This window comes from Aulonocara sp. 'chitande type north' Nkhata Bay, linkage group LG13, assembly GCF_057382095.1.
Source record: "Aulonocara sp. 'chitande type north' Nkhata Bay isolate Kocher_YH1m ecotype deep benthic linkage group LG13, A_spYH_male_GT1.1, whole genome shotgun sequence".
Taxonomy (NCBI): domain Eukaryota; kingdom Metazoa; phylum Chordata; class Actinopteri; order Cichliformes; family Cichlidae; genus Aulonocara; species Aulonocara sp. 'chitande type north' Nkhata Bay.
The window spans coordinates 11,563,523-11,578,221 of record NC_141356.1 but is presented as its reverse complement, the minus strand read 5'-3'; the positions used below and the strand labels follow the sequence as shown (position 1 = coordinate 11,578,221).

Here is a 14,699-nt window from a genome sequence, read left to right as displayed (position 1 = left end):
CACAAACATCTCTGGGGTTTACAAAGAAAACATCCGGTGGTTTGGGGGAAGATGCCTTGAGAAAGGTCAAACTGCTTCGACCTGAAAGAAAGGCAACAGTAACTGGGCAGGCAGCAAACATCTCTGAATGCATTACGTGTTGAACCTTGAAGCACATGTGCTACAGTAGTAGAAGACCTCTCTGCCATTCAGGCTACTGCTAGTGGTGTAATGGTGTGGGGGATATGTTTTGAGTTCACTGTACTGGGACTGCCACCACAGTCACTAGATATCAGTCCAGTAGAGCACCGCTGGGATGTGGTGGAATGGGACAAATCCCAATGAATGTTTTCAGCACCTTGTCGAATCCATGCCACAAAGAACTGAGGCAGTGTGCACCTAATAAAATTGCCAGTAAGTGTTTCTGGCGTCATTAAACATCCATACTGCCCATAGCTAAAAGAATTCATGTCATTTGGCTCTATGGAAGTCTCATCAGTATGCACTATTTTCCATAACTAAATAAAATGTACACGAGAAGATCGCGAAACAGAAATTCTCCATTAAATCCAGCCTGTCCATTAATTACATTGAGCATGGTTGGGTCAACAGAGCAGTGGAGAGCATTGATCTTCAGCAAAGAACAAAGGCAGCACATTTATTTTTCTCCTGTGTCATGTTTAGCTCAAAAGTCAAGCTTTTTTAACTCTTATAACCAAAATATTGCACTGTGTGGTTTTTACTCGTGTAAATACCACAAAACTCCCAAACTGTTCTCCTTTAATGGCCAAGATGTCATCACAATATTATGATTATGTGTAAAGATATGGGGTGAATGCATGGACTACTGAATGTTAATCACATGATTAGAAAGGGAAATTTGAAGCACTTTATTGTCGAGTTGCAACATTGTTAACAGTCATTTAGAAAAAGTTACACAAAGTGTGTGTAAAAAATAAAAAAAAGTTTCACATCAAGAAAACAAGAAGTACTAAAATACACATGATTAAACTTAAAAATCACTATTCTCACTGTTGCCCACAGAATTATTACATTTATGTATTATCAGAAAATTTGGACATAAAATAACTTTTCAGTTTCTGAGTTCTAGAAAACACGTCTATGATGGCAAGACACACGTCCAAAATCTAAACGTACTCAAAAAGTGAAATCTAATACAAACTAATTGGTTTATTTTTTCCAAATAAAGAAACTTGATGCGAATTATGGGGTTTATACTGTTAGCCTCATGCTGATGAGAAGTTTTGTGTAAAGCCAACTGTAGCAGTGAGTCCTGCATTAACGAAACGTGAGCTGAACTGAAAACAAATATTAAAACACCTGGAAAGCCTGACACACCCACTGAAGGTTATTACAAAAAGTACCTTTACAGGTCGACTCTTTCCCATTTCAGATTAAATTAACAGTCTAATGATTTTCTAATAAATTAATCATGTTCAATGAACATTAACACCTTTAATTTTAATGGTTTTGCATAATTTATATTACCTGGTAGTAATTATTTCTCCAATGTAGCATAGCTAAGGAGATGCCATGGGGCTAATTGGTTAGAGGAAAAAAGTCAGACTCTATAAAAAGCTGATGTTATAAAAGTTTTTATGTCCAAATGTAACACCAGTTGTTTTTTTCTTTATTAAAGCAGCTCCATGTTGAAAATGAAATTAAAGAATATATATATTGTTATAAACGAGCTGCCTGATTCTTCCCATGAGACTAAGAACATGATTTCCAGTGTTTTCAGATTGTGAATTCGCACCATCATAAATCCAAAATAATTTCTCATCAGCCTTCAAAGAACTTGACAAAGAAGGAGCAGACCGATTGCCAGCCCTCGCTGCAGTAAGCCTGCACCGGCTCCATGTCACTCTGCATTCCCTCCTCATCCTCGGCCTCAGTCCTTTCCTCCCTCCTCTTCTTCTTCTCCTCTGCCTCCTCTTCCTTCTTCTTCCTTTTGTCCATCCTTCCTCCTCCTACACTCTTACCAGCTGGTTTCTTCTTCCCTCCTTCCTTCCCTCCCTTCTTGTCGTCTTCCCCGTTGCGCTGAGCGAGCTTCATGTGGGCCTCTCCGGGCGCCTTCTTGCAGGTTTTGGCCTTCAGGACTTTTTCCCCTTCGCAGGCATTCTGCCTTTTCTTCAGCTTTCCCACCAGCTGCTTCCAGTACTGGCTGGACTTCACCCCATAGGCCTGGCAGAGGTCTGGTTTACCAGCGTAACGACACCAATACCTGCAGGAGGAGCACAAAGGCCAAAGTCAAGAGAGCTCCACAAGCTTGGCATGGTTGGACACCATGTGCACAGACCGTTATACCCAGTGTGTCCGAATGGTTTGAATGGTATGAGTCTCATAAAGCACTCGTCTTCTCTCTCCGAGCTCTTCAGTGGTTTAAATGACATTTCTGTACTGCTTGAAGTCAGCATTATAAGTAATATTTGAATGAATAATTCAAACATTATTTACTAAGATTTATGGCAGGCAGCATGCTTCAAACTGTGCCACATTATGATGGTGGTGTGTGCACATGATGAGGCTCAGCGTCTCGCAGAGGCTTTAATCTGCAGGGTGGAGCATTTATATGGATACACCGTAATAACATGGGAATGGTTGGTGATATTAAAGTCCTGTTTGTGGCACATTAGTATATGTGAGGGGGCAAACTCCTCAAGATGGGTGGTGACCATGGTGGCCATTTAGAAGTCGGCCATCTTGGATACAACTTTTGTTTTTTTTCAATAGGAAGAGAGTCATGTGACACATCAAACTTATTGGTAATGTCACAAGAAAAACAATGGTGTGCTTGGTTTCAACGTAACTTTATTCTTTCATGAGTTATTTACAAGTTTCTGACCACTTATAAAATGTGTTCAATGTGCTGCCCATTGTGTTGGGCAGCACACTGGGCATGTTATTACGGTGTATACATATAAATGGCCCACCCTCTATATAACTGCACTTTTTGTATGTAATGCTGAATGCACTTCTGAATAGATCCTAATGGACTTTAATTGTCTTTGTACCTGTCAAGTTTAATCTAATCAAATTTATCATTAAAGCTGAAAAAGGAGGAGAAGAATCTGAGTACAGCCCATAAAGAAATCTGCAGGAAGCACAAAAGCATCCGTCTTTTCTCAGCAGTGCGCACACAGCGAGCTCTGAAACATCAGAATCGGTTATGGAGTAGTGATTTGTCTTTACGATACACTGGACTCAGGCAAACCTGGACTGTGTTACAATTATATCTGAATTTTACAACACAAGTTACTGACTGTAACTAATACCTGCAGCCTCACAAGCGAGCGAAAAGAGCACTGAGGGCATTTGCACATGTCAACTGATTTCTTTTAATGTAACCACATTTAAAAATAATGGTTGTGACTGAAGTTCTGTGTTAAAAGAATAAAACAACAATAAAATAAATATGAGTTTTCAAATGGATTTAAAAAATATCAATAACACTAACTTCATTTAGTCGGGATCTGTTGGTAAAAATCATGTTTTGTGTTCTTCATTCTACACATCAGGCAATATGGGACACTTCGTTGTAATAAGGCACCCTGAGCCTAATTCATACAGAGAACAACAGCTTCAGAGACCGCACACGTCCCTGATTGTCAACACAACACATGTGAGTACATATGGATTCGTCGTTGATCTGATCTGTCCTGCTCTTTCAGAAACACACTCGTCTGTTCGTGCACTACTCGCTGTCAGCTCATTTTTCACACTAATTTCCGCTGCTATCAGTAGACTTTGTTGGTCATTACTGAAATTAATTGTCTGCATTTTGGGATTTAAATTAACTGGAAGTTAGTGAATCACCTGCAGAGCTTTCCACTCCCACTTTAAAAGTGAGTGCAAAAACTTCTTTCCTTTTTCTACAGTCGTGTGTTCACATTGATACTCTGTACAAAGCCTTACCAGGAAAATAAGGTCTCACCTCATTTCCATAACAAAAGTGAAGCTTAAGAAATCAAGTCTATATCTATTAACATGAACTAACGAGGACTTTGTCTCTTTAAGTGGAAATAAACACTGAGTCGTCTGAAACAAGAGCAAAGCACCAGTATGAATGTTTAGTCAGAGGATTTATAATTCACCTTTGCAGGTCTCCTTGTGCTTCAATGCTGCAGTTCACCAGCAGGCTCACCAGACCTTCACCCGATGTCTGCCAAACACAGCGATGCCCCTCCTTGGTGGTCAGCTCTCCGGAGCCTGGCACGGAGCGATTTCTGGGTCTCTTGGCCGGTTGAGGTGATGGAGGAGGCTGACGGGGTTTGTCAGGCTTCTCCTGCCCTGGTTGGCGTTTGGCTTCAGTGAGGATGGGGACGAATAGGAGGAGGACGAGGACACAACATGGCAGGGCACTCATTGTGGCTGTTCAGGGAAGGGAAGAAAGGTTATGAAAGCTGTTAAGTATTTAGAAGCACTTTTAAGCTGGAATTAAATTCATGTTGGAGAAAAAGGCAAAAATGGTAGCACCAGTTAATTTTAAGACAATCGAACTAAAGGTTACAGGAAAGAGATGATTACTAGACTTTGTGCCAGCTGGACAGCCATCATGTCATTGCAGCTTTATGTAATATTCTTGAGTGTAAGCTATGTGCTAGGTGACATAATCACAACCCTTATCAGCCAACTGGAGGAGGAAGAGGAGCACAGCTGATGGCTGAAGTCACAGCACAGTCACAGTTTGTGTAAATGTTAGAACCTCCAGTCTTTCTGGACACCAACTTTACATCCCTGAGCAGGAATTTTCATCTGTCCAGTCTGACATTTACTCAGTCGTGTCCCCGTGAACATGAAATAAAAGTGTGTCCTTATTTAAAATGGGAAAGAAATTATATTTGGGGATTGGAGGGATGGCCGACCATGGGACTGGTGGCATTCTTGCTAAACAATCTAGGTATTAAAAGCTTGTGAGTTGGACAGGAGAAAGATCAGGCTTTTGGGCTGAAAGGCAACAGTTGCCACTTCTTTTAAAGCTCTGGTTTCTTGGTTCCACTGAGCTTTGTGTGTCCAAAACACCTGTTTCTGACACCAAATAAAACTCCTGCTGCTATAACTTACTGATGAGACTTCCACAGAGCCATAAAAATCTGTGCTGTTGTGAAAAAAAGTTTGTATCCTTTAAAACAAACAAATAGATTTCCTTCATATTTTCCTGTGAGATGAGAATATTCAGTCATATTTTTAGACCTGAACAGGAAGTCGTTTGGTTTTCTTCATTTTTCATTGCTCAACAATGAGCCATCATCAGGAGAGTCCACAGTGTGTTGGAGAATCGCCATGATGTACCTCGATGACACGGAGTCGAGTATTTTTCAGTGAAGCTGAAGTTAATTTTGCAAATACAGACGTGTATTTGTCTGAATTTGTTTCCATTTGTCTGTGTAAAGACTTCACAATCTCTCTGACTGAAGCTTTGTTTGATGTGTGCTGTGAATACGTCTCAGCACAGCTGTAATCTGTAATAGTAAGCAGCACTATTCTTCATATTTCATAACCGTGTGCACAAAGGACAAGATGTCTGTAGTCTGTCTATGGTCTGAATCTAACCTGTTACATTTAGGTAAATAGTGTGTTGGACAGAGTCGAGAGTGTATTTGCCAGCATTTATGATCTGATGATAATTTAGCTTTTCGGAAAGTTTCACGCTAGCCTTTCCTTTAACTGTTAATCTTTGAAGTAAGGAAATAAAATTAAAACCAACAGTAAGTGCTTTTATTTGCTGCTTTAAGCTTGTCTACATGTGTAAACATTGAATGAGACTCGGGGGCTGTAAGCAGAGCCACTAAAGAAATAAAAGCTTCTTCTATCTTTACTTTCTGGTAACTTCTTGCATCAACCCATAAAATGTATCTATCAAAGGACAAAAACAGATTTGTTTACAACTTTAAAATGAATTTTTGAATAGAAAGCACAATAAAAGTTTAATGACTGGTGCAACAGAACTGGGTCAGTGCACACTTCATCAGCACAGGAAGTTAGCATCGCAGCATATACAAAACTACGGATTCTACTCCAGAACATGTAAAACAGTTTAAGAGAGTTTCTCATCAGAACCCAAAGCACCAAGAAGTGCCAAAGAGCATCCGGACACATGAGTGTTAAGTGTTAACAAATGGACAATGGGCACTCAGCGGGGGGGTGAGTCTGTCGTTGGCTTATTGAAAATCAGCCAAGCGTCAGAAACACTCCACCAAGAGGAGTCCAGCCCGGACGTGGTGCTGTCAGCGAGCACTGGGGAGGCTTTCAGGACCCACCAGTACTTCCACATTTACTTATCCTCCAGAAAAAATCCTTTATTCAAACAGAATGGACCGTTTGTTATTTTTGACGCATCTTTTCTTGCATTTTATTGTGAAAATTAAGCTTCAAAGTTTTTAAATAGACTCTGTTTTCAGTTTAGCTGCTACAAGCTTGATTAATCATGTTTCACAATTACTCTTCTGTAAACACAATCTAGATTATTAGAGGAATTACTCGCGTACATCAGGTCAGTGCAATAAAACAGGCTGTAGCACTGTGTGGTAATGATGCTTTTATATGACCAGAATGAGAGCCATTAATAATATTCATGTGTTGGAAATGGAAAATTAAATCAGCAGAGCATCAGGCTCCCGGGCCTCACGGCCGCTGTGATTTCCAGTGAGCCGATGCGTGAATTACAAGTGATGTGTGTGAGCGTGCACTCTCACACATGCTCAGTCACATCGCTCGCCAGATACAGTCAAAACACAAAGGTCGCCAAATTCTACCAGCAAGGTACAAATTAGTGTGTGATTACTGACGGCGAGGTCCACGTACAAAAAATAACTCAAGAAACACGTCAAGAAAATCTGACGCAGAGCCAGATTTTACCAGATGGACGTGAGTTTGACTCCATTTCAGTGCACAAACAAATAAAATTAGTAAACACTGTAGTTCAAGAAAGGATCCTAACCCGTCTCCCAGCTTCTAAAGTTCAGCATCACTTCTACTTTCTGCTGTTTGATTATTCAAAGACAAGCTGCTGCCAAAAATCCTCCCTTAAAGCCTCAGAAATAGAAAAACAATCATTCTTGATGATCCAAAATCCCACAGTCCACGTTCCTGTGGATCAACACCAAAGAGTCTAAAGTGACATTTCTGAATTGAACAAAGAGTTTCAGGATGCACAGCATTAGAACGGAGCAACGATTGTATGGTATTGTTTGGCTTTGAAAAACCTGGAGGAAAATAATAAAAGCATTTTTTCATAATCAAGACTTTGTGTATGGCTACACTTCATGCAGTTGTATGTTGACATGGCGCTCCCATATTTGTCTCCCTCACTTCCCTTTTTTTAACATCTTCAGGAACAAAAATGACACCAAACATCTGTTTTCACAGTAAGCGTCACGTTTCTGGAGATAAAAACAAAGTAAAATAATCTCCCCCCCAACCACCCCTCCCCTCCCTTTGCACCCTCATCAATAAGTCATGACAAAAAACAAAAAAAGACCTTTCTTTGTTGTGTCTAATATTTTCTCAGACAGTTTGAGGAAGCAGTGGAGATGAAGAGAAGGTTAGCTGTTGATGAGTGGAGGCCCGGTGCTCTTACCATGTGACGCTCTTCGGCTCCGAGTCGCTCTGAGACTGAGGGGGCCACAAACACTCGGATAAAAGAGGGGAGAAGAGGAGGATAAAGGAGGAGGAGGGAGGGAGGGAGGTGGGGTGGTTTGGGGGGGGGGGGGGGGGGGGGGGGGAGACTGCTATACCAAGAAGTCTAAAAAACAAGGACACCTCCCACATTCTCCCCCCAAAATACATGTGTGAAAGCAGCACAATGGACACACTTGCCAAGGTCCCTCGCTCTGTGCCACGCTGACGACATTTTGAGGGTTTGGATGCATCGCTGTCATTCAGCTCGGGGAGAAAACGCCGCTTTGTTCCTAACTGGAGAGTTTTCTGTTGTAAGGTGCTTTACAAATTCATCCACTGCACAGTCCTCTCACATTTAACTCTAGGACTAGCTGTTATTGTTTAATGAATCTGTTAATTATCACGTATTAACATTTCTTACTGACACTGTGTGAATGTTTGTGGGATTACTTAAAAAACGAGCTCTGTCCTGACTTACTTTGGCCTTTTGTAGCCTGCAGAGAGTCGTCGATGTTTTGGGTGTGATGGAAATGAATGTGTGGCACAGCTGACTGTGTCACAGAAACATCAAGTTTGGGGTTTGTTTGAATAGAGCGTAACAGCTGAGACTGTGATAATCACTGATAAGAGACGTACATCTTTTATATACAGCTCATGTAATTACACTTCTTCCCAGTTTTCCAGCATCTCTTTGGTGTTTTTAAACCTTAACCCCAACAAACTGACTCCGTGTGCTGCCCACACACAGGGACACAGTCACTTCAGTTCAATTCAGTTTTATTTACAGTCGCCTCAAAGCGCTTTATATTGTAATATAGACCCTACAATAATACATACAGAGAAAAACCCAACAATCATGTGACCCCCTATGAGCAAGCACTTTGGCGACAGTGGGAAGGAAAAACTCCCTTTTAACAGGAAGAAACCTCCGGCAGAACCAGGCTCAGGGAGGGGCGGGGCCATCTGCTGTGATTGGTTGGGGTGAGAGAAGAGCTCACCCCAGAGTCAGACAGTGGGAAGGAAAAACTCCCTTTTAACAGGAAGAAATCTGGGAAAACCCGACGGATCTTTTACAATTCAACCCTGATCAGTGCTTTAGCTTTCTTTAGTCTCTAACCTGTAACAGAAACATGTTTTGGTGCTGCTGGGATTTTCTTTCAGGACGTTACAGAGCAAACAGTGTGTGAACGGTCTGCGAGCAGTTATAAATGCCTCGAGTTCAGCCAGAGCCCTTATGGGGTGCTGGACCACAGTTTGGGACCCACTCGCCAAAGCAGGGCAAGACAAATTTATTAGTACAGAAGTTTTTTGTCACAAGGAAAGTGCTTCACATAATAAAGACATAATGGCATGAATAAAAGATTTAAAGTGCACACAGGGTACCAAGAAAATAATCCAATATAAAAAGCTGTTTTAGAGCTGTTAGCTTCAGTCATCAACATTGCTTTACCAGGTGACGACTGAACGGTTCATTACTTATTAGAGTGTAAAAAGAATCAAGGAAAGAAAACATAATAAAGCTGCTCATCATCTGCTCTACTCGCAATGCCACGATTAAAACTTTCAGGATATTCTGTGTTTATTTTTCCCGCCAAGCCCTCTGAATGATGACATGTTGCTTATTGCAATAAAAGCTTGTATAAGCAAAATAATACATAACAGTTCATCCTTACTTACTCATTTCTTATTCATACTGAATCTTGAAAGAGAAAGTATTACAGCATCACTACACCCTTATTCCAAGCTAAAACATCTGCCTGGAATAAAACTTCGTATGTGGAAACAAATATTTTGTTCCTTCTGAAGCTGGTTGTGACTTTAACCGATGCACATCCAGAAATCCGTGCAACACAGACCAGCAGTGATTTTAAAAGAGGAGAGTAAACAAAGAATGCAGCGGTGACTGGTTTGAAGCTAAACTGCATGCATCTGCAGAATGATCTATAATGCATGCAAACTCAGAGTCATTTATTTCGTTTTCTGCCGGCCTGAGTCTGTCTCTCCTCCCCTCTGTCACTGTATTCATAACGCGAATTCAGCCCTCGGCGAGATGAATGAGGAGAATCTTCTCTCCTCTCCAGGACAAAGGCTCGTGCAGGAATCTGGGTCACAGCTTAACCCCCTGCTGGCACTCTTGTCATCACTGCCCAGCTCCTTCTCATTCAGCACAGGGGTTGGTGGAGCTCTGAGTGCGCCTCTCTCTTCACCCCTGCGAGCGCTGCCAAAAATCCTCTTGGCCAAAGAAGGACACTCTGAAAAACAAGTCGACCGTGCCATGACTACGCCGTTCCGCCCGGTCTGGGCCAATCAAGAACAAATTTGTCACCTTGTTTTCGGTTATAAGTGCTCCTCGAGCCGAGCGGCGTCGCTCTGATCTGCATTGTTTACTCGAGTTTTAACAGAAGCAGCTCAGTGTGTCAGCGTTTGTGTGCAGTGAGGATGAATAATTTATAGAGGGATGATCCATCTTCCTGCGTTATTTTTAGGGCTTTGTTTGTCAGCCAGAGACTTTTTAATATATAGTTTCAATAAAATAAGGCCAAATAGAAACCGTAGTCTGCACTCTGTAAAACTACTACTGTGTTCAAATATTTGATTAAAAGGAAATGCGATTTGTTTCATTTTCTTAGCAAACCTTTAGACAGAAACATTCTGGCATATTTTGACTTTGTCAGGTTGTTCTGGTCAGTGTGTTAATTGCTAACATTTACATTCACAGTGCTCTCTCTCCTTTTAGTTTTGATTTGTCTTATATATAATTCTTCAGCTTAGCCACCCATTATCCACTCATCTCAAAATAAGTTCTGTATCTAACCTCACTAACAAAGTTGCCCAGTCTGTGGTCAAATACATGAGTCCAAGCAAAAACACCCTCAGCTGACAGCGTGATCACAAAGGCAAAGGAAAGTCTAAGCAAGGCATAAAAACTGACGGCAGATGACACAAGAGGCAAATCCACATTTAAACAAGTTAAACTAACTTTGCAGAAAAACTCACTTCCCTTTGCACTGTGAAAACTCGTCAGCTGGGATTTCTCCAGCAATCAGAAATGGAAGACGAGCTTCTTGATGTCATTGGAAGGCAGCTGAAGATGCATTGCTCAACTTTACTCATGGATAGAGAAAGAGAGAACAAAGGAAGGGCCTGGAGGAAGGTTAGTGATATTTTAAGACTTCACAGTAAGTTGTGAAAATATATTAATATAACTTCAGCAGACCCAGGAGCTTAATCTCTTCCTGGTCTTCTTGTTGGCTGTTGGGAGTGAATGATTGTCAGTTTCCAGTGCAGAAGCAAGCAGCCACATGTCACATGGCCTTTTGCTGCAAGTCTTCCACTTTCCTGTCTGTCTTCACTGCTCTGCTATCCAATAAAGGCAAAATGCCCTCAAATAATCTTTAAAGCATAACAAGCAAAAAAGCATAATTCTAAACTGCAGACTGTGCAGACACGCTGTCACTGTGGAGCATCATAAGTCTGACATGTGATTCAGCAGACACACAGTCTCGGTGTTGGGAGGTTAGAGAGTTGGCAGTGGTATAAGTTATACGTTCATTTTCACCAGCACGAACAGTTTCGTGCAGATGGAAATGAGCTCATAGCTAAATGTGGTACAATGCCATTATGTATTTTATGCACTGAGCCTTCTTCAGTTTGACACAGTTTGACCTCCTGCACCACAGCCGATATTTAAACATGTATTAGCAATGAAGTAACATATTTATTTATTAGGATTTGATCTTTATAAAGACTTCATTCATTCAGCATTAACATGTTTCTAGCACTTCTACTTCCTGGAGGAAGTATCTGTGTCTTCTGCATATACAGTTCAGCTGTCTTCACCAGCCAGTGTCTGACTGTGTCTCCTGTGTGTGTTCAGCAGGCCTCGTGCAGCCCAGAGGACAACAACCAGAACAGAAACTTCAAACACTTAAAATAAAGGATTGTTAGAGCTGCTTTAAATATGCATCACAGGGGAGGGCGAGGGACACAGGAGGTCAGAGAGAAAGTCAGACCTTGGTAAAGTACAGCGACGGGCACCGGTCTGTTCTGTTGTGTCCTGCACATGATGAAGTGCCAGGAGCTGAGAGCCCCTCTGTGTTATCCACATTTATTATGCATGTGCTGCTGGGACTCTGCTGCCTCCTACTGGTCGTTTCTGGAAACTAACAAAGAATTGAGAGCTGGTCATTGGTTACTATAAAACATGTCAGAACATAGTAACACAGCAGTCATTCATGTTCTGCATGAAATCACTCCGATACACATTTTTATGCTGTAATAAAAGTTTTTCAAGTACTTACATGGAACCTCTGCTGGAACAGTAGGAATATTCCTAAAGCTTCCTATAAACATGCTTTTATTCCTGCTGGCAGTAAGCACATTTCTGACTCACTATGCTGCACAAGCCTCGATTAAAACACCTGTTGCCTATTCTAACCTCTTCTCTCTGACCAGTTTTCAGTCTCCAGTTAAGTGTGTGTGTGTGTGTGTGTGTGTGTGTGTGTGTGTGTGTGTACCGATGATGACTTTGAGTCCTTGACTGCAAACAGAGGCGTCCACTTTCTTGTTTTGAGCAGTTGTTGAGAGACAGCCGCAATCAGCGCTCCACCATCATCGTCACCTCCTCTGCTGTGATTACTGCCGTGATTATGACACCAAACACTGACCTTCAGACTGTGTGTGTGTGTGGCTGAGGAACGTGAAAGAGATGAGAGTGAAGAAGAGCCGACTCTCATTGAAAACCCATTTGAGAGAGCTGCTGGCATGTTTAAACTGCTAATGATGTGAAGGATGAGCTCGGCTGAATTCGTTTAGACTCCCTGTCCTGTCTTTTTATTTGCACATTAACACATTTTGTATATGAATCATGCAGAAAGCAGCGACTGCACAGTCCAATCAACTTGACGTGTGGTTTATTATCCAGGGAAAATTTGTTTTCCCAGCTCAAAAAATTAAAGTTCTTCATTCACCAAATGTCAACATGATCTGAAGTTTCTGTGAGCAGTGTTGGGCAAGTTGCTTTGAAAAAGTAATTAATTACAGTTACTAGTTACTTCTTCAAAAAAGTAACTGAGTTAGTAATTGAGTTACAAGATTCTAAAAGTAATTAATTACTTACTTTAAAAAAAATGTTTAACCCTCTGGGGTCCAGGGTATAATTGGCCATTTTTAACTACTTTTGATGTTTCCTCCACATTTCACCTTTAAAAACTATTTATTTGCCTTGTTTGGTCTCATCATTTTCAGCACAACCTCACGTGTCTGAATTTACAGTTATGTTTTCATTTTGACACACTGTATTAACACAATTGATCTAATATCAGACAAAAAACATCGTAGAAAAAGTTATATTTTTACTGTAACAACCACAAACATGTTTAATGATCATATTTCATAACTTTAAATGCAAATATAAATGGTCAATTTTAAAATCATATGTACAAGTTTTGCAAACAACAAATTTATTTGCATCCATTTACCTTTTATCCCTTTTGTTTAATAATCATTTCAAACTATTTACAGAACAATCAGCTGTTTGCATTCAATAAGATGCCACAAATTATTTGTGCCACTCCAAAAAAATAATTTCTGTCCACTATAAAGGAGAACATCACAGCCTGATACCTGCAGGTCTGACAGCAGCAGGTGTATCACTCCACACCACAACACTACACACTAACTACACAAGACGACACATGAACTACACACTCCAAACACGCTAAACGTCACAAATCTCTCACATCTCAACACTTGCTCTCTCTCTCTCCCTCTCTCGCCGTCACTCCTAAATCTTCCGCCTCTTCCTAAACAACCAAATGTCATGTCGCCATATCATTTTTGATTGGTCGACATGGTGCATTTTTCCACCAACATGAAAGGGCAGGTTTTTTTGGGGGGGGGGGGCATAAGCAGAGAGGTCTCGCTGCGCTGTCCTTAGACAGTAAACGTGACAAAACTATTGAGGAAAAAACGCCGCGTATATATTGTTTATCATGACTCTGGTTTTACCGGCCTATCAACACAGTTTATAAACTGGTATATGTCAGCTTGTTGCTTTGTCTTTAAGTGGTCGTGTGATTGGCTTACCACGACTGCTTTATTCTTCCTCAGTCAAACAGCAGCACTCGTGCGATTGTTTTGCTCCCTTAGCGCGCTAGTTCTTGTTAGTAATGGAAACGGCGTTGTAACGTTAGAAATAGTAATTAGATTACTCGTTACTGAAAAAAGTAACGCTGTTATTCCCATCACTGTCCGTGAGTTTGTGCAACCCTGATGATCTTGAGGGAAACTGATCTTTTTTTCCATTAACCTGAGCAATCTAATCAGACTGGTTTTCATTCACCAGGCAGTAATGTTACACTGCAGCGCACATACTGAGACAAATTCATTCTGCTGCTGTCACCTCGGGGTGTGACTACATCAGAGCCCACGGGTTTTCAGCTGCAGGAGACGGCAGCGATCCAGAGGGAGAGCGTGAAATAGAAATCATTCCTTCTTGGTTCATTTTCAGCACTACAGACATTTCTTTTCTTCTTTTTTTAAGTCTCTGAATGAGTGTCTTGATACATGCTCAGTCATCCTGGTAAGTAAATCTCCAAAAGTTGATTCTGTTCATCTGGACGTAGCGTTCATGTGTCTTGATACATGCCTGTTCAATATCTACAGCAGGGGTGTCGAACTCGAGGCCTCGAGGGCCGGTGTCCTGCAGGTTTTTTATTAATCACCCCGGGTCAACACACCTGAATCACATGATTAGCTCCAGGCCTCTGGAGAGCTTCAGGACATGTTGAGGAGGTGGTTTAGTCATTTGAATCAGCTGTGTTGGATCAAGGACACGTCTGAAACCTGCAGGACACCGGCCCTCGAGGCCTGGAGTTCCCCACCCCTGATTTACAGCTTACTTTTTACAGGGACGATTTATAAAATGCTGTCAGCTGAGTATAAAAACTTCAGAGTGTACAAGTCAGAGCTCGCAATTCAGTCATTAACTTCCACAGCTTCACAAGCTCTCAAGCACGCACTGCTAGCTGTCAAGCTGCTGGCTCTTTGTTGAGTGCAGAGGAGCCGAGGACAGGAGG

General features: G+C 41.4%; 1 protein-coding gene across 1 annotated transcript; it reads right to left on the bottom strand.

Annotated features, from left to right (window-relative positions):
* Positions 1–845: 845 nt before the first annotated feature.
* On the bottom strand, positions 846–7,689 carry fgfbp3 (fibroblast growth factor binding protein 3). The gene is made up of 3 exons (XM_086258724.1): positions 7,580–7,689; positions 4,095–4,371; positions 846–2,224 (listed from the first exon to the last, which is right to left on the bottom strand). Exons 2-3 carry the CDS (start codon positions 4,364–4,366, stop codon positions 1,783–1,785), a joined length of 714 nt encoding a protein of 237 aa, XP_086114850.1. The 5' UTR covers positions 4,367–4,371; positions 7,580–7,689; the 3' UTR covers positions 846–1,782.
* Positions 7,690–14,699: the final 7,010 nt, after the last annotated feature.

Bases quoted from the DNA above. Each gene is read 5' to 3' on its own strand.
- fgfbp3 (XM_086258724.1), bottom strand. From the start codon at position 4,366: ATGAGTGCCCTGCCATGTTGTGTCCTCGTCCTCCTCCTATTCGTCCCC. The intron at 2,225-4,094 runs GTGAATTATAAA...CTCCTCCTGCAG, and splicing joins GCACAAGGAGACCTGCAAAG to GTATTGGTGTCGTTACGCTG.